Source organism: Maylandia zebra, linkage group LG19, assembly GCF_041146795.1.
Source record: "Maylandia zebra isolate NMK-2024a linkage group LG19, Mzebra_GT3a, whole genome shotgun sequence".
Taxonomy (NCBI): Eukaryota; Metazoa; Chordata; class Actinopteri; order Cichliformes; family Cichlidae; genus Maylandia; species Maylandia zebra.
This window is the reverse complement of record NC_135185.1, coordinates 4,339,829-4,359,760: the sequence shown is the minus strand read 5'-3', so window position 1 is coordinate 4,359,760 and position 19,932 is coordinate 4,339,829. Positions and strand designations below refer to the sequence as shown.

Here is a 19,932-nt window from a genome sequence, read left to right as displayed (position 1 = left end):
TTATCTTTGGCTTATTCTTAATTACTTTTAATCATTTTTAATTATTTTTTTGACTGTTTTATCCTTACACTTAGTTTTCTTTTATGCTTTTATATGCAATTCTTTTGCTTTTGTGTTTTAATGCCATTCAACCTGCTAGCATGTTTTGGTACCTTGCCATAGACCTCATCCTTCCCTGTTACTTCATCCTACTCTCTTAAGCACTTTGGTACACCACTGGTTTTTAAATGTGCTATATAAATAAAGTTTGTTGTTTTGTTGTTGTTGTGTTTGTCTTTCGGATCCTTCCTAGTTGGGAGGATAGGGCTTAAAATCTGGGACTCTCCACCAGTTGCTCTTAGAACTGAAGAAGCTTCTCCAAACACTTTTCTTTCCAAGCTCCTTAGACCACACCAGACTACCTTCTACCATTGCTCCGTTGTCCAGTTCTGATGCTCACATGCACATTGGTGGTGGTTTTGGTGGGAGATGCAGGTCAGCATGGGCACCCTGGGAGGTCTGCAGTTATGCAGCCCCATTTGCAAACTGGAATGCACTGTGTATTCCCACACATATCAATTGAGCTATCAGTAATTTTTAAACCAGCATCAACTTTTTTGGCAATTTGAGCAACATTAGCTTGTCACAGTTACTCCCTGTGTGCATCAGTGAGACTTGGCCAGTGATGACCCTGTCACTGGCTCACCACTCTTTCTTCCTTGGACCATTTTAATAGATACTGACCACTGCAGACCAGGAAACTCCCACAAGAACTGCAGTTTTGGAGATGCTCTAACCCATCTAGTCACATCCCAATTTGGCCCATTTTTCCTGCTTCTAACACATCAACGTTGGGACCTACATGTTCACTTGTTCGCTGATATAGCCCACTCACTAACAGTTGCTATCATGAAGAAATGTCAGTGTTATTCACTTCACCTGTCAGTGCTCATGTTATACCTGATCAGTGAATTGCACTGGAGCAGCCCTTGAATTTATATAAGAGTTCATAATTGAACCACTTATTTTACTTGTAAATAAAACCACTAATTGCTCAGCTGTACCGGTGATGTGAATGGTTAAATAAACCATAAAGCCATAAATAAAGTCAAACACCACAGTCTGTTTTTTTAAACCGAAGTTGTATTCAACACATTTGTAAATATCATGTTTACAGAACATTCGGATTGTGTACAAGACTTAACTCTTCCACCAAAGAATGCAGTAATACCAGCAGAGAGCCCAAGTGGGGGGGGGTTGTCCCACTCCCGCTGCAGTGAAGATGACAGATCAGTTTTAAAGGTGGTGTAAGTTGGCGGTGAGCGTTATTGTTTCAGGACAGCGACTCGAGCTCAATAATGTCTCAGAAGGGCTGTTTGAACGGAACATCAATTATTCATCCTCTCATATGTACAGTCTCTTTGACAGCTGCTTCACACGCTCCCGTCAAATCTGCTGTATCAGTGGAATCTGTCTCCTCATCGTCCTTCTCCGTCAGCAGAGGACGGCGCTTGCACCAGACACAGACATCCGTTTTTCGATTCAGGGACCGAACTCACGGGGACCGGAGTAAATGGAGCGTTTTGTCAAAATAATTTACGGAAGACTATTTGTGAATCACACTTAAAGTGAAAGGTTTTTCTAATTCTCAGCCAACAAAGTTCACTAATACACAGAAGCATTCCGAGAAGGGTATGAAAAACAAATCTGCAATTGTGGATATTTAACACATTTTACTATAAAAAATACGTCATTTATCAAATCTCAGTAGAATTGTGTTGGAAAGTAAAACCTTTCACATATGATGATGGAAGGTAGTGCAATATAAGAGATCATATGGTAAACTTCAATGAACAATTCATTCCCATTAAATGCAAACTTGACCTTAAAGGGGACCTTTTTGCTTTTCCTTCTTTTCTATCACACGAACATATTTTATGTTATTCACTATGTCAAGGAAGGAAATCATTTTCATGAACTAAGCAGGATACGGTAAGTAGGCATTATTTTGAACTGTGAATCGTACGACGTTGCTCATTTAAGAGTTCAAGTATAAAAATACGGAGTGAGAATGAGCAGAATGGGTCCCCTTTAAGAGCATTTTGTCCGAGGCCAGCAGCTTAGCTGAACCTACAAAACCATTTACTAGAAGGTGATTTGCAGCACACGCTAGTTCCCAATTGGAAGCTTGGTTGAAGCTACAAGGAATTTGGAAAAGTAACCGATTAAACTATTCGTTTTACTTTTCTGGATTAGATGACACAGCTATTTTCCACAAACGTTTTATATCATCGCGGCAAAGTGCTCTTCCCAAAATTGGCACTCCAGCGATGCACTGTATGATATATTAAGTGGAAACATTTACATCTAAGTTCTAGGGTAATAAAACTATTAGTGATTTAATAAATTTGTTGAATTTAAAATAAATAATTGACTTAATGCTAATGGAGTTTTTTTAAATAAAAGAAATCCTTAATGACTCAGTATTTCAATCTAGCAAGCTCTTTTTTTCCTTTTGGTTGTTCACAATAAAATATACAAAGTTTTTTCAAAAGTTTCTCCTAATAAGATCTCAAATTTGAAACATGTATTTTCATCTTTTTCAAGTTCAGCCCTCATTGGTCGGTGGATATCGAGGCATCATCTACTGGTAAACAATTTTTCTTCTTCTTCTGTAGTTTAAGCAACAGTTCTGTGCTCCTCCTTCTTAAGCACACATTTAAGTGTGAAACTTCCGTCACAGTGGTTTAAAAACATCATGTCTCTCTGTAAACCCCGAAAGCTGTCGGCAAACTCTCCTCCTCCTCTCATCTGAAGGCGAGGCTTTAAAAGAAAATTTACCAAAAAAAAAAAAAAAGTACAGTGTACAGTTTTTTCTCTCCACTCAGACGAAATCAGCTGCGTATTGCAGAAACATCATGAAAAGCAGGGAATGTCCAGAACAGCTGCAGGTCGCCCAAAGTGCCTCGGGTTATAGCAGCAGCAGGAGCAGCAGCAGAAATGCAGGCAGGTCAGAAACGCCCGTCCTTAGATCAGGACAGGGTGAAAACCTTTTTTTTTTTGTTTGTTTTTCAACTTTTCTTTCAGCTTTTCCAGAAGCTTCGACGACCAGAAGGAACCCTGCCGCCCTCTCCTGCGGTTTGGAGGTTGAACACTAGGTGGTGACACCTCCTCGTGATCAGCTGGAGCTGCTGGAGCTACCGCCCTGCTGCGCCTTTGATGCTGAAACAGAAAAAACAAAGACATTCAGAAATGAAATTCTGTCTCAAGATATAATTTGAAAGCATTTGCTGTGGAAATAAACTGCGCTTTGTCCGGGGTTCGTTTGTACCTGTGAGGTCTCTGAAGCGTCTCTTGGCCTCGGCTCGCTCCTCAGAGTCGAAATACCAAACTGTGATGGCGTACCTGAAACACAAACGGCAAGAACAGTGTCTTCAGTGGTTGCCATTGCTGTCTGTAACGACCAGTGTGTGTTAATAAGGGTTACGTTTTTGCTAATTAATTTGCCATGTTTTAAGGAAAATTACAACACATCTAACAAATGCCAACAAAGGCAGATGATCCAAGTCATCATGTCTGTAGTAGTTACAGGAGAAGCTGCCTCATGAATTGGGGTACTGATGGGTTGGTTGGTGGGTTACCTGGTGGTATAGGAAGGCTGCACTTCATGTGGGTTCCTGCGGTCTGACCAAAAGAAGAGCAGCCTATCAAAAAGTGGCTTGATGTCTGCCACGTACGACTTCCCTTCTGGAAAGATCCTGAGGATGCCGCCATGCTCCTGATAAACAACAGCAGGAAAGACAATTTAGTGAAAGTTCTTTTTCTCTCATTTCTATTCACTCCTGTCCCCAGACAGAAACCAATAATGTGCAAATATTCACATCTTAATTCTAATCAGTCGCGATCACTTCCTCTGATTTTATCAAGTCAAAGGAAGCAAAAAAACATTTCATACTGATATCATCAGAGATCAAAGTCAGAAACTTCACTATTCACTCAGCTCACAATCAGACTTGAAATCATAAAAAAGATTCGAGATGGTGATCAAACACGAAAAACTGAAAAGAGGGTTCGATAAATGAATAAATGAACAAAGTGTAATAAGCACCTTGGCATTCCAGTTCTTGTTGAGGTAGTAGATGCAGGTGATGCAGCGTCCATCACAGTTGGGATTGTCCACGTGCTTGACATAACCCGCCCCATTTCCTGGGTAACACGCCACCATAGCCTAAACAGACACGCACAAGCAGAAATAATTAGAGCACTCCATGTGTCACTACTACCACAAAACCCTGCTGCTTTAAATGCACTTCACCACGAGCTCGGACATCATAGAAAGTGCTAACATTAACTGCTATTTTTTTCCTCATGTGTCTCATATTTGACTACATTACACAGATAAATAAAGTTTTTGCTTCACAGATTTATTTACGAAACATAATGGAAAACAGCACATATAAACAGAATTGATTAGTTATTACTTGGTTACTTTTTATTTTTGTTACCACTGATATTGTAATTATTCATAATTGTGGTTCTCATCAGTAGAATTTAACTGAGGCTTTGTAAACTTGTGAGCTGTCACAACTGCTGCTCACGTTTTTCCAAAGTTTTACAAATCAAACCATCAACACATGAATCAAGAGAGAAAAGAAAAGAAGTGAAGTTCTGAAACTGGAGTATAATGGAAGGAACTGATGAATAGTAAAAATACTAAAATATCAGGAATAAAATTGTAGTGTTAACAGAGATAACAGGAAATAAAAATGTACTAGACTGTTCTTTTAGTTTAGCACAATCTGATGTAATAAGATGATCATTTCCTATGGCTTGTTTTGGAAATATAATAACATAATATAAAAACAAGTAATGCTGAACAGTGGCTGATATAATCTTTGAAATAAAAGCTGGCGCGTTGAAAATCAGTTATGCTGACACAATTACACATACTTCCTCTATGTGTGTGCGCACCAATGTAGGTGTGTGTGTGGTGGTTATTTACTAATATTTCTCGTGTCCAGATGTGCTTGTTGTGGTTGCATGCCTACACACCGAGTCGCACGTACACGTGTATGTGTACATATGTGTGTGTGTGCGTACGTGCTGCCAGTCAGTATTGGGAGGAAATTGGAACAGCCGCGCTTGTGGTTACAGTATTGATAAGAGGCCATAATAGTTTTGCAAAGACCGACAGATTTCCCAACACAACCAGGAATCCTGACGTCACTGAGATTTTGGCCCCATCATCTATTTGTTCCACTATTTTTTGAAAATGAGCCATTTCTTTTTACATGTTTAAAATGAAAGAAATACTAAAACTAGAATACCAGTTCTTACAAACCAGTGCTTTGACTACAGAGTCCTCATAATTAATTGCTTCCTCGAAGCAATAAATAAAAATAAAATAATAAAAATACAATAAATATTCACAGAAAACGAGTTCATTTCAGTTAAAATGGAAACCTTTTCCAAACAGGACATGGGAGGTGGGAGCTAGGGGGGGGGGGTTCCCTGCATCCCCTCCCTGCAGCGCTGCGACCTCATAACCCCAGCAGGAAGTGTCTGATAAGCTCAGAGTAAGAGACGAGACTGTGAGACGTGAGACTGTGTCTCAGAGTCCACAGAAAACAAAGCACAAACTGTGATCCTTGCCGATGAAACAAAACCCAGTGGTCACAAACAGCTGATTCTGTGCTACTCAGGTTAGATCTGCTCAGACTGCCCACTGCAGCTAAACACCTACATCTAGCATTTCACAGACTGATATTATTATTTACTTGGGCTTGCAGTAAAACACACCTGCCCCTTTAATTTTTTCCAAAACAGAAAAAAATATTAAAAGACAATTTATTAAAGTTTTGTGCAAGTTTCCATGTTTCATCATTTGGCACTGAAAAATCAATCATTTTTTCCAGAATGTGGACCCTACTTTACAAATGAAAGAAAAAAAGAAAAGGAAAATGACGTTAGAGAAGATTGATGCTTGTTAAAAACACATGTTCCTTAAACGCGCCAAAACAAACATCAGCAGCACTGATTTATGTCAAAGCGTGTTATCTTTACCATCTCTCTGACGTCAACGTTGTCACCTCACCCCGATGATTACACACAGACTGCACGCAAGCCCCTCGACCAATGCCTGTAGCTCAATGTACGCACATGTCCAAGACATGAGCGTGATTTGCATTTATTCGCGGAACCTCGATAGCAGAAAATTATAGAGGCAAAGTCACGGCAGCAGTCACGCTGTCAACGTGCTTGCCCCTTTTCTCTGATGGGATTTCATTGTGAACCCCCCTTATTGTCAAACACATGCGTGCAAAGGCCTTCTACACCTTTGCACGCTCCATAGAATCTCATGGAAGCGAACATCCTGTTCACTTCCTTTCCTTTACGATTATCAACACACATGCCAGTTTATACAGGAAGGTCACAGTGCAGATTAACCCCAGATCCAATAGACCATTCCCTCGATACATCAACGACAACAGCAGCACACCTTTAGTAACCTTACCGACATCAACATGTACCACCTGATGTCTGTGTTTATACACCCGTCGCATGCAACCATGTAGACGCCACATCCCTTCCCTTTTGGGCGCTCTCGCTGTGAAACGCCCCTCTCTATTGCTTTTCATGAGAAGGGGATCGGGATGGTGGGTGGGTGCAGAAGTCAAGCCCCCGTCAGTGTGTGCGAGGGACTCCAAACGTGCACGTAGTTTCAGGCCTCCCTGGCTGCCAGTGACGACAAACCCCTAGCGCTGATAACGAGCGGCTGACCTGCTCCACAGGCTCGCTCTGAGGGGAAGTGGAGAAATCACGCAAGTTTGTTTACACGCCGCCACTAGGGCACGTACACACACACATACAGGCTTCATCATCATTACCGTCATCGTACAAGTGAGTTCCTTTAGAATGAGAAGAAAAAAAAAAAGCGCAGTGACACAGGAGGGGGGCTGAGCGGAGATGAAATGATACACTGTGAGAGGAAAAGGGCTGAAAACAAAACGCCTTAGAACTGTTTTTCAATTCAACTTTATCTTATCTCTCTAGCAGAGGGAGATGCAGAGAGGGGGGAGGAGAGGGGCACGGGGAGATGTTGTGCAGGTGTGGTGATGTCTGTGCGGTTGTTTGGCAGGTTTCCAGCCAGCTGATGGTTTAATGACAAAGCTACGTGTGGCGCGTGAGGCTACAGCGCGTCTGCAGCGCCACCGACATCCAGCAGCAGTGATTCTGCAACTTTTAGCAAACCCAGTCCAAGAGGTTTTAAGACCTTTTTAATGCCTCACAGATACTGGAGCTAGACTGTTTGGCTTCAACCACCTAACAGACTGGTGTCAAGCAATGCTTGGAGTTGGGTTTGTCTACTACTTTGGGTGCAATCTTTGATTTTTAATTATGTCCAGCTGCTTGTATCATAATCAGAATTGTATTTCAAACTATTATTAAAGGTGTTTTGTGTTCTCCACACAAAAGACAAATCCTGCTGTTTATTCTCCTGCATCATCTCCACGTGTGTGTGTGTGTGTGTGTGTGTGTTGTAACCAGGCTGACCCGTTTTCACAAGAAGTTCTATCTGATAACACGTACACACACAAACATGTGATAAGAGCTTACTGTACACTGCAGCACGTGAATGTGTGTGTGTGTGTGTGTGTGTGTGTGTGTGTGTGTGTGTGTGTGTGTGTGTGTGTGTGTGTGTGTGTGTAATGAGGATACTGTATGTGAGTGAGTGAGCTTTAGTGTGTGCTGAGGAGGAGTGAAGGAAGAATTGAATGTGTACGTGAGAATGTCCACTGCTACACGCGCATACCTTCACGCCCACTCACACGAATGGGCGTGTATCTGTTCTGCTGTGTCTGACTTTCCGAGGAACAATGTCTTTATAGGGACATTTTTGAAAATTTAAGACAGTTTGGTCGCTCCTTGCTTTGGGATTTAAAACTTTAACAAGAACTTTTTGAGAGTTAGGCTTAGTTTTAAAGTTAAGGTCGGGGTCATTCGAGCCCAAGTGATGCTGATCTCAGAGAAAAGGACACAGACACAGTCTGGCATCCATCAAACACTGACTTGATGTTGTTATTTCAATATATTAGCTGACTAGTTGTTGCAGGCTTTTGATATCATTTATCTAACATATTTTTCCATCTGTGTAAAATAGAATATCTGTAAGTGACTGACTAGATCTCCCCCTTTCTGTTGAGTTTCAGTTTTTCTGCTCTCCTATAACCAAAATGTAAAGTCTCAAATCTCTTAGATATATTCAATTAGATTTTTAGAAATGTCAAACAACAACAACAACAAAACAAAATGTGAATTTTTGCAAATCAGATCCAAATGACATTGAGGTATTTTAATAAAATGCAGTCTCAGTCTTGGAGTTCCTCTAAGTGCCACTTGGGGCTGGTACTAAAAAGGAGTCAATGCCCATAGACTCCCATGTTGAGCATTAAAAGCATATCCTAGTACAAAAATTGATTTTGGCCTCAATGGCTGGTTTCCACTTTCATAAAACTCTGAGTAGGGGGAATATGTTTATGACACATCCACCTGGATTTTTATATTAGGAAGATGCCCACACTGATTGGGACACCATACAGGTGGTCATGGGGTTTGCTAGGCTTGCTGTGACTATAGACGTGAAATTATGTTACGAGATGACAAACCCTTCAAATTTTTCTTAAAATGCAGCTCATAAATGTCTTTTTTGCGGGATGAATCAAGGAGATCCCAAGATTCATTGTGGATTGGTGGTTTGGACAGTCCAAGCAAAGTGGTCAAAGAATTCTCTTTTAGATGTAAGCACATTTCACTCGCCGATCGAGCAGTACCGATGTTAAAATTACTGAATTTCAAATTAAGTTACATTTGTGACGCGAGTCGTTACTTATTGTGGCTCAGGTCCAGCAGTCTAAAAGCCTTTAAAACAAAAAGCAGCTTAAATTTTTAATTTAATCTTACACAGACTGTGGCAGTGTTATAGGTAATGAATACTATCGTCTTAATTTGTCTTAGGACTGCAAATGTCTAGAGTGAGGGGAGACTGAGAAACCCACTGATGCAAAACTTCTTTGGTGCTTCAGAGGAGAGGTGATGGGATAGAGGTTTTCCACTGCTGATGACCCTCTGGGACAAATTCATCAATGTGCGAGAAAAGGGAAGAGAAACTGGAGTCTGGAGCACCAGCTTAATGCATGAGCTGTTTTCTACCAGTCCCTCAACTATAGAAAAATTTAAACCGATTCCTAAATATTTGCTACCTATATTTAAAGCAAGTATCAGCAACAAAATGTCCTTGAAGATAAGTGAAAGAAATCTCCGTCCCGGGTTTCTCCGTGGATCGGGTTTCCTCCGAGGCGTGGGCACCTATAAGCAGAGTTTTGTCTTTACCCTATGAGATTCAAAATTATTCAAAGTAACACTCAGGTATGCCGTTCAGCAGGTTAGTTACAGCGCCGGGAGTAGCTTGGGAGAACAAGGAAACACAGACTGCTTCAGGTTGCTTTCCCAAAATCAACTCAAAGGTTTATTCATCAGACAACAGTTTATATAGAGGAAAAAGGTTCGTGTGTCAGCAGAATCAGAATCAGAATCAGAATCAGAAAGGGGTTTATTGCCAAATGTTGAGCAGGTTTACAACATTAGGAAATTGCTGCGGTGCTTCAGTGCAAACATAGTGTCATAAATAGCACTTAAATAGACATGAAAAAATAAAAGTAGGGATAAGAATTAAAAGTGCTACGTAGAAAGATATGTGCATGAGCTATACATGAGATATATACATGAGAATAAGAATTAAGAGTGCTACGTTGAAAGATATATACATGAGTGCAGGTGGTGATCAGTGCCAATCATGGAATGATGCAGTGAACACAGCGTAGGGTCATGTGTTAGTAGCGGGAACAGTCATATGGTTATTGTTCATGTGTCCAACAGCAGAGGGGAAGAAACTGTTCTTATGGCGAGAGGTTCTGGTGCGAATGGACCGGAGCCTCCTGCCTGAGGGGAGCAGGTCAAACAGACTGTGTCCAGGGTGAGAAGGGTCAGCTGAGATCCGAGCTGCACGCCGCAATGTCCTGGAGGTGTACAGGTCCTGCAAAGATGGGAGTCTGCAGCCAATCACCTTCTCAGCAGAGCGCACAACACGCTGCAGTCTCTGTTTGTCCCTGATAGTGGCTCCAGCGTACCACACGGTGATGGAGGGGGTGAGGATGGACTCGATGATTGCAGTGTAGAACTGCATCATCGTCCGTGTTGGCAGGTTGAATTTCTTCAGCTGCCTCAGGAAGTACATCCTCTGCTGGGCTTTCTTGATGACGGAGGTGATGGTGGGCTCCCACTTCAGGTCCTGGGTGATGGTGGTACCCAGGAAGCGGAATGAGTCCACAGAGGTGATGGGGGTGTCAGTCAGGATGATGGGGGGGAGTGGGGCTGTGTGCTTCCTGAAGTCCACAATAATCTCCACTGTCTTCTGGGCATTCAGCACCAGGTTGTTGTGGCTGCACCAAGACACCAGACGTTCAACCTCCCTCCTGTAGGCAGACTCGTCCCCGTCCGAGATGAGTCCAATAACGGTGGTGTCATCTGCAAACTTGATTATCTTGACAGACTGGTGGGTGGAGGTGCAGCAGTTGGTGTACAGGGAGAAGAGCAGAGGAGAAAGAACACAGCCCTGAGGGGAGCCGGTGCTGATGGTCCGGGAGTCCGAGACATTCTTTCCCAGCCTCACATGCTGCTTCCTGTCCGTCAGGAAGTCAGTGATCCACCGGCAGATGGGGTCAGGCACATTCATCTGGGAAAGCTTGCCTCGGAGATGGTCTGGAAGGATGGTGTTGAAGGCAGAGCTGAAGTCCACAAACAGGATCCTGGCGCAGATTCTCAGTTCAGACCGGTACAGACCAAATAAGGAAACGTCTTCCTGCCCGCTGAGCAAAGAAGTATCCTTTGTATAGTTTATCAGTTCAGCTACAATTTATGATTATCCCAGCAAAATACACTCCTAGACATAGAATACAGAGTTCTTTCATTAGTGAATTCTGAAACAAACCACCTGGCCTTTAACAAGCTCTTTTCTAGGAGATAAAGAAGGGAGGATGGGAATAAGGAAGTGATCTCTGTGGTATTTTCGACCTTGGTACCAGCCTGTGATTCTTACACATTAATTCTTGGGTCACAGAGAAAGAGAAAAACAACTAGTAAATGGGCCTTATTGAGTAACAGTTTTCCTGTATAATATCACTATAAAACAATATCCTGTAAATGCTACCATGGTATCAAAATATCACAACTGTTCCTAAGTAAATGTATTTTGATCAGTTAAATTCCACCTCCGGCCATTTTTATGGAAATGTATGAAAAATATACATCCTATAATAAAATAATCCATTTAATGTAGGCCCTTGGATATTTTATTATACTGTGCCAAAGTGAAATGACATTAGTCACACAAACTACACTAACTGTTTACTGACTAATTGTAACACTACTGTTAGCTAAAGGACACAGCTTAATAACGTTGTTTTTACATGTGCCAAGTACATCACAAAATCTAAAAGTTCTCCAGTAAAAGTAAAACAAATTAGATAAAATAAAGATTTTCTCTAGCTGCTGTGCACACGAAACAGTGCGTTGTATCTACACCATCTCACTTAAGGGTGCCTTAGTTTCAGCCTTCAGTCTTCACAACTTGCATTATTATTCCTACAATACTGCTGTTCATTATCTGTCTGAGAGTTGTAGAGTTAAAGTTTTTAACACATTAATAGAACTTTAGATCTACTTTGAACTGCATTGTACTGCATGTCAATTCAGCAGTTTATATACTGCTAGTAAATACAATATTGTTATTATTATGTGGAGGCTCATTCTGGGTCAATGCCCACAGGTTTCTGTTCAGGTTAATAGGTAGAGACGATACATGTAAAAGCTGAGAATGGTACTCCTACGACGGAACCGTAATCTTCACGCCATTAATCATCACAGCAGCGGAGAACACCCAGAGGACCTGACCTGATGTCGTAAATTCCCTGCCCTTCCTGCACCTTGTTCTGGTTTCTGAAACACTGGCTCAGGGCCCAGAATTGGTCAGTTACTGAAATACTGCCAAAAGGCCAACAAGTTACTGAGAAAAAGAAGAACGTCCAAGCACAACAGAAAGAAAGAAAAGGATAGAGGAAATAAAGCAGAGCTCCAGTCAGTGCCTAGTGATTAAGTTATGTAGAGTCCACTTGAGCTCACATCTGCCTTTTTCACAACTAACAATTCGCTGTAATAAATACCAATATTAAAACCACTGTCACAGCATGCCATGTTTTTGTGCAAGAGCTTTGGTGTGTTTACTTCTACGCATGATGCACCTTTCCACTGAGCAGCTAGAGGAGGAGAGCATGTGAGGAGTGTGTGATGAGCCAAGCCGTTAAATGAAAGAAGGAAGGCCTGAGATAAACAGCATCTCCTGATCTCAGCATCACTTATAACCAGCTGGAGTCCAAACCAGCGCACAGCTTCAGCACAATGCCACTACTGACAGTGGGGAGTGACATCTCCGTTTTTATTTTAACCTGTGAGTTCCAGACACACGAAGTTTATTTTTAACTGCTGACTGGAGTTTGTTGATGGTGAAAACTACACGAAGCAAGTTATAAAGTCTTTACGGTCTACATCACAAATAAATTATATAAAAAACAGTTAAAGAATTTGTTACTTAACTAAAATGAGTTTACTAAAGTCGGCTTTAAACAGTGTACCCTTTTAAAAAGTACATATCTTATGATGCTTATTTCGGGGTTTTACTCACTTTAACTCTGAATAAACTACTCATGATGTGCTTTATTTGGGCTTTTTGGTTTTCAAACATTCGACGACAAACTACACATGTAAGCAGGTCTGATCGTGTTTAAAGATCGGTTCGTATTTTGCTTTCCTCAGTTTTGTCAGCTCTGGTCCTCTGCGTCTCCTGTTTGGTCGCTCCCGATCAAATACTGGCACATTTTGGCCCTTTATTAGCTTGTTTTTCTGAATCGTCACGATGGCTGTAAACCAGGATCGTGCCACCAGGCGGTTTCGCTTACCTGGGATCTTTCCCGAATCGCTTTGTTTCCCAGCCTCCCGGAGCAAAAGGAGATCAGCTTATCGATCAGGTTGAGCAAGAAGTTGATGGCCTCGCAGCCGCGTTCCGATCCGCTCACCCAGGCGATCTTGTCTCCACGGATGCTCCTCCGGTGGACTGCCGGGACGGATCCGGCCAGCCGGCCGTCCTGCAGAACTCCAGAGCGGTGCATGTCTTTCACCTGATCCAACACCGCTCCCCCGGCCAGCTCGCCGAGGAGTCCGTCCACGTAGTAGAAGCCGTATTCCTGCAGGGCCGGGACGACCTGCTCAAGAGCCAAACGCTCCAATTCCGTGTCCGATAAGTGTTCAATGAAAGGCATTTTAACTGTTGAGGTAATCTTGGAAGTTTAAAAAAACGTACAAAAAGAAACGAGTCGCAGGTTCAAAGTTTTGGCTGTAAAATGATTGAATCGACAAACAGAGAGAGGGAAGCCCGTTTCGCCGTCAGCTCTGTTTCTGTGACGGTCTGAATTCAGCCCTGCTGAAGTCCAACAGTCAAGCACCGAGCTGACAGAGTTCACGGAATACCTCTGAAGTCCTGCGTTTCTCCGCTCGCGTTTATCATTCTGCCCACGACACAGGCGATCAAGCGACTGTACAAGTACACCACATCCGGTAACGGATTTCACAATAAGTGTCGCACTGCCTGACAACCCTTTTGCCTCTTGGTGTGTTTAATTTTTAACGGTGGTCGAGGGGATTGCTAGTTATTACAAGGGTGTCTGGAACATCAGTTCCAGAAAAAATAAAATAATATATCTGAAAGAATAAACCTTCAGCGTGGGACTAAAATATTTCAGTATGAGACTAAACAGGCTGCTATAGAGCATTTCTCATTAATTGCTGAAAACTAATCAATAATATGATCAAAAGACATTTTAACAAATCATTTTTGTACAAGTGATTTGTCACGTAAAATGCTAAATATTCTAAGCTCAGCAATAGTTCAAACTAATCTGTCGCATTATATATACACTAAGCATTCTGATGAAATTCAACTGTATTGAAATTCGTCATGATGCTTAACTGTAAAACACAAAGCTAACTTTTAAATCAAATGCACTAATTCTGATATTGATTCGACATTTAGCCTTCAATAAGACGAATTCCTCTGAATTGACAATTGATTCTTGAGAGTTACGATAGTTTTATAGCTTTATTTTACAGGAATGCCGGCCTACTTCCGGTGGCATTCCTCTAGCTTTACAGTAGAGATCGGGGAGTGAATGTGCGAGGAGTGAGAGACGTGCTGGATGTGATGTCCACTGTGTGGGGGAGAGGTGAGGCTTCGTGACTTCCCCACTGCGTTTCTCTTTTATGGCCTCCTCTTACATCACGTGACGATTCGCGTGCCAAATCATTTTCACTTGAATTCCCACACAAAACAAGCGGTACACAAAAAAACAATGTGCCACAACAAGAAACCACGGCAGCACAAACTCCACACAGATCATTCACCTCGTTGTCAGCAACACAAAATATCACGCAGTAAAGTTGCCACAATGCGAGTTAGTTAAAGTTAAAGGAGCAGCAGTGGTTCGGTAACGTGCCCACGCGCTGGGCGTGCCCGTCGCCATTAAGTACTACGTGAGCTGCATGTAGCCCTCGCGCTCACTGCCTCATCCCCTCCCTAACGGAAGTAAACAGTGAACGTGTACTTGACCACGTGCAGGGAAAATACAAAGCAGCTGCAACGGAAACTATCATGCAGCATACAGGATAATAATATTAAAATAAATAAATAAATATATAAATAATAATAACAATAAAACTAAACCCGTAAACAATTGAAGTGTATTACCGGGTATGTCTTAAAATCGTTCATCTTTAATTAATTATTTGCAGCAATTTTAAATTCTAGTATTCAATTAAATTTTATTTATACAGCGCCAAATCACAACAACAGTCGCCTCAAGACTATGATTATGGTGCTATAATTACAGTGGAGTGTTGAATGCTGCACACTTTGATTACAGAGACTCAAAAAATAAAGATTGACTCTATGTCAGATATTGGATTATTTGAACACATACTGGGAGACGTTAAGCTGGAAAAAAAAAAACCCCAAAAAAACAAATCAGGATTCCACAGACCTGCTGAGATATGTGAGCCCAACAGCTCTTTGCTTTTCACAAGACAACGGAAAGGTTTGAAATGGCTGGTTTAATCTACAGCATTATAAAATGTTGTATTGTTCACTGTGTAAAAACTTCCTATGATTACCACAAGCTGTAAAAACGCAGTGTAGTAAAAAGAACAATGTTACACTCTGAAATAATTTGGAAGTATAATTCAAGAAAAGTGTACTCAAGCACTGTAACCTCCTAAATGTTCTTAATTACTGTCAGGAAAAACATTTGAAATCTCTCACAGTAGTCCATCCCAGACTGTACACATAAACTCCAAAGTAATCAAGAGTTTATTGAGAAATAGGTCCCCTGCCAATATTGGCAGTTATGTACAAATCACTGATAAAAATAAAGATTCAAAGATCCTGAGGAAACACTAAAACAGAATTCCTATGGAATAAAATCACCTTCAGATATAAAGTAAGTGAGGTGCATGGGGATGTAGACGGAGTATGACAGCTACTAACCTTGTGCCTTCCTCTGATCTTGTGCTTCCCCAACTTCCCATCGGCGTAGGTGACCAGTTTGTCCATCTTCGACAGCAGGTAGCCGATGTTCTCGCAGCCTGGCTCGTTTCCTTCCACCCAAACGATCTGGTCTCCACGAATACTCCTAGTGTTGTCCAGGCCTCTGCTGGCCAGCTTGCCGTCCTGCATCTTCCCGGAGTGGTGCAGCTCTTGGACCTCTTGCAGAACCCGGTCTCCAATTTTGCTCCCGAGGAAGTTGTCAATGATGCACATGCCATAGGAGTTCATGCTGGGGATGATGTAGTGGAGCACCAGTCTGTGACTGCTGCGGTACCTCCGGTCTTTGGATCTGGGATGGGCGCTCCAGGGAAGAGCATAGGGTACGATCCCGGCCCTATTTTTCCCAGCCCCAGCCCTGGCTATATCTCTGACTGTTTTCCCGACTTCACTCACAGCTTCAATTCCAGCTTCAACCCCAGTCCCATTTTCTTGGATCTGACCTTTCATGTCTGCAACTGTAACACTGTTGCTGCTGGTCCCAAATGTAACGCCATCTCCAGTATCGAACCCTGTATCAAATCCAGCTTTGACACCAGTCCCAACTTGGGGCTCTACCTTGGCCCCCACAAAAGTGTCTCCAGGTCCAGTGTCAGCACTGCTAAACCTCCAGGGGAGCAGCTGATCTGCATGTCTGTGGTCATTATCATCATCATTGACAAGTTTGTGGGAGTCAGTTTTAATTTCTTCCTTATTCACAACCTTGGATAGAGGACTCATGTCTGCATGCGTTCCCATCCGACTTGTTTAGCTGCTCTACACTCTGCTGACTGTTTTATAGGAAAGCACAAAGCCCCCAGGAAAGAACAGGAAGACAGAAAATGAGCAAGCTGGTTTCCAAAATAAGAGTGAGAGTAAAGGCCACCTTAATAGCTACACAAACAGCCATTACAAAAATATATCAAAAAGTTGAAAAAAAAAAGTATCACAAGAATATATGCTGGAAAGGACTTTCCTTCACTATCCAAAAACCATCCAAAATCATTTGTCGACAATGCTTTTATTTTGAAAGTTTTGGTCAGAAGTTTTTGTTGCATTGTACTTTAATGGGTTAGGATAGTTTTTGAAAGTCTAATAATAATAATAATAATAATAATAATAATAATAATAATGTTTTAGGTTGTTCCACCGTCTACCGTGACCTTTTTGGCAGGATAGCCTGTCTATCGAAGTTGTACTTTTAAACTTATTCAGTAAAATATAGGCGGACTGTTCCTCCAAAACATACACAGAATGTCTTAAAACAGCTATCTGACGCGCATTTCTGCCAGCACCGCGCTGTTTGGCCGACTCCAGACCGTTTGTATCTGCCAAACTGAGAGTAAAGTCGTATTTTTTACGTTGTCATTAAAAAAATAAAAACAACATTTTCTCGGAAACAGCTGTCGGGGTAGTGTACCTGCTGGTTTTTCCCCCAGTCAAAAAGCCGTGTGAATCCCGTTACTGCTCCCAAAAAAGTCGCAGTGGAATAATCTGCTGTCACCTCGGAACGTACGTGACTTGCGGCAGATTCTAGTACAGAGGCTGCCTCGGATGACCGAAGCACGCACTGAGAGTCGAGCGAAGCGTGCACGTTAGCTGAGACATCCCGAGAGTGCAGGAAGGGGCTGAAACATCACTGCTGCTATATAAAGACGCAGAGCTAAACTTTAAAGAAGTGACCATCAGATTAATAATATCGGTTTGCTAATAAAAGCAACACGTATGCCGATTTTCTGGTGACTGTATCTTACAGCCGTCGAACTGTACAATACCCCTATTTAAACGTGCATTGGTTAAGTTAGTTATCTTTTTAAGCACATTTAAGTAGAGAGAACCAAGAGATTTTGAGTAATTATCAAAAAGGAAGAAGAAACCTCTAGGTTCATTTATTTAATGATAAATAAATGATTAATGATAATTTAATCCTCTTTCTCAGAGGAAGGCGTATAGATACGTAAACACGGCATAATACTATTTAGCTCTAGAAGGATCTAAACTTTAGAGATCGCTATAAGTAGACATTAAGGTCAGGGGAGAAGATAAGGTGTGGTCAGGGGTGGCCAAGGTCACCACAGCAACTCTATTCAACCCACATATAAAATGTAAAAGTTTACCTTCATGAAATGAATGTTTTTGTTTGTTTGTTTAAAATTACAGACATTGATTTTTTTTTAACAAAAGGATGTTAGAAAATTATGTTGTCAGTAAAGGTTCTAGAAGAAGAATGTAAGTCAAAATGAGGTTTCATATGCTACACTCATCTTTATGGTGGAATAACCATGGAAATTTGAGCCAAAATGCACTTTTTGAATAATCCAGGGCATCAGCGTTTGTTTCTGCTCCTCTTCAACATGATCATTGAATTGGTGCCATTTTGCTATTGAAACTATGTAATGATACTGATGCTCAGAGTATGTTTTAGAAGAAAATTATGTTGAACGACAAGATTCCGGCCTTGGGTTGTGACATGTGGAGATGGTGTAAAAATGATTTTTCTGCAGTTTTTAACAGAGCTTAAGATCTGTTTTTCAACCATGAAAATATAAGACACGAGTGACCCGTAAGAATCTGCACGGCAGGCATAACAACAGCTCTTCAAATTCCCTAAATAAGTGAAGGTGCTGTAGTGCTTCCCATATTATGTCCTTTAGGCTACACTGGATGATTCTTTATGAAAGGAAAGGAGGTAATGCTCTCCTAATAAACCGTCAGACAATAAAATTTCATGCCATAAATTGCTGATTTGGTCTAAACCAAACTTTCAGATACAGGCTGTATTAAACCCTTCACTGGACTCTGAACGTCACACTTTTGTGATCCAATCTACATTTTGTCAAGTTATTGCTTTATATGAATATTTATAGTAAATTAAATTAAACATAAATAAATAAAATCTATAAATTAACATTTTAATAGTAACATGATTTCTTTGCAAGTGGTTATATGACCCTCATGAGAAAACATGGTGAGAATTTGTGGAGGGAATCATCTAAGACGTTCTTTTTGTAGTCCCTTTTAAGGACATTGTAGTTTCACCTTAAGAGACCCACATTAAAGATCAAGGAGCCAGTGTAAGGGCAATTGGAATCTCTTCACATAAATCCTTATAAATGCTCCTTAACATATGTTCTTGATCACATGATGTTAATCATGGCAATTGCTTTGGATTATTCCATTACAGCCATTTCATTGATAATGATAACTGTGTGTACATATGTTGGGTTTAAAACTTTAAATTACATTTTTTTTAAAAACCTAAGACCAAATTAACTGAACAAAACCTGAACAGACAAACTATCAAATTCTTAGCTCCTGGAGACACAGGGTGTTTGGTTTGTTGTGGTTCATCATGGTTCTGGTCACACAGTAACATGTGTTAACAAGCATCTGCAGAATGCAAATCTACAGTACTGGACAAAATGACTAGTTTCACCTCATTTCTTTATTTTTTGCTAGGAAAATGGAAGAAGTCAAAGATGGAAATACAGCAGCATATAAGCAAAAATAGAGTTGTTACAGTTCTAATGAGCTTGAATGTTAATTTTTGGTATTGCCACCTCTACTCTTTAATAAAGCAATATTTCTTTTAGGCAAGCTTTCTTGTAATTTCCTTAGATAGTTTCAAGAATAGTTCTCCAGATTTTTTTAAGGACTATCCAAAGTTCTTCTTTGGGTGCTGGCTGCCTTTTATTTCTTGCTCTTTCAACCCCACGCTATTTTAATAATGTTTGGGCTCTGGGGAGGCCAATCCATGACTGACAGTCAGTGATGGGAATAACGGCGTTACTTTTTTCAGTAGCGCGTAATCTAACTAATTACTATTTCTATTGTTACAACGCTGTTACCGTTACTAACAAGAAAATGCGGTGCGTTCACGTTACTATTTTTCAACAAACAGTGTTGAAGCTGTCTTCAGCTTATCCCTTCTTATATCAGTTGCACGGAAGTAGCTGTAAGTAATCTGGGCGCTACAGCTTTAATCAGAATCAGAATCAGAAAGGGTTTTATTGTCAAATGTTGAGCAGGTTTACAACATTAGGAAATTGCTGCGGTGCTTCAGTGCAAACATACTGTCATAAATTACGCTTAAATAGACATGAAAAAATAAGAATAAGAATTAAAAGTGCTACGTAGAAAGATATATACATGAGTGCAGGTGGTGATCAGTGCCAAACATGGAATGATGCAGTGAACACAGCGTAGGGTCA

General features: G+C 41.1%; 1 protein-coding gene across 4 annotated transcripts; it reads right to left on the bottom strand.

The window, feature by feature from the left end:
• Nucleotides 1-1,102: 1,102 nt before the first annotated feature.
• On the bottom strand, nt 1,103-17,271 carry egln3 (egl-9 family hypoxia-inducible factor 3). 4 transcript variants are annotated; one of them, XM_004554662.5, is made up of 6 exons: nt 17,142-17,271; nt 15,686-16,512; nt 4,088-4,207; nt 3,621-3,757; nt 3,311-3,384; nt 1,103-3,201 (listed from the first exon to the last, which is right to left on the bottom strand). In XM_004554662.5, the coding sequence occupies exons 2-6, from the start codon at nt 16,478-16,480 to the stop codon at nt 3,158-3,160; spliced, it is 1,170 nt and encodes a 389-aa protein (XP_004554719.3). In that variant the 5' UTR covers nt 16,481-16,512; nt 17,142-17,271; the 3' UTR covers nt 1,103-3,157. The 4 variants fall into 4 exon arrangements, with proteins under 4 accessions (XP_004554719.3, XP_004554718.3, XP_004554720.1 ...); XM_004554661.5 differs by having other exon boundaries at nt 15,686-17,271; XM_004554663.5 differs by lacking the exons at nt 15,686-16,512; nt 17,142-17,271 and adding an exon at nt 13,050-13,849.
• Nucleotides 17,272-19,932: the final 2,661 nt, after the last annotated feature.

Bases quoted from the DNA above. Each gene is read 5' to 3' on its own strand.
- egln3 (XM_004554661.5), bottom strand. From the start codon at position 16,480: ATGGGAACGCATGCAGACATGAGTCCTCTATCCAAGGTTGTGAATAAG. The intron at 3,385-3,620 runs GTAACCCACCAA...TTTGTGTTTCAG, and splicing joins CAGCCTTCCTATACCACCAG to GTACGCCATCACAGTTTGGT. The intron at 3,202-3,310 runs GTACAAACGAAC...TTTCTGTTTCAG, and splicing joins ACGCTTCAGAGACCTCACAG to CATCAAAGGCGCAGCAGGGC.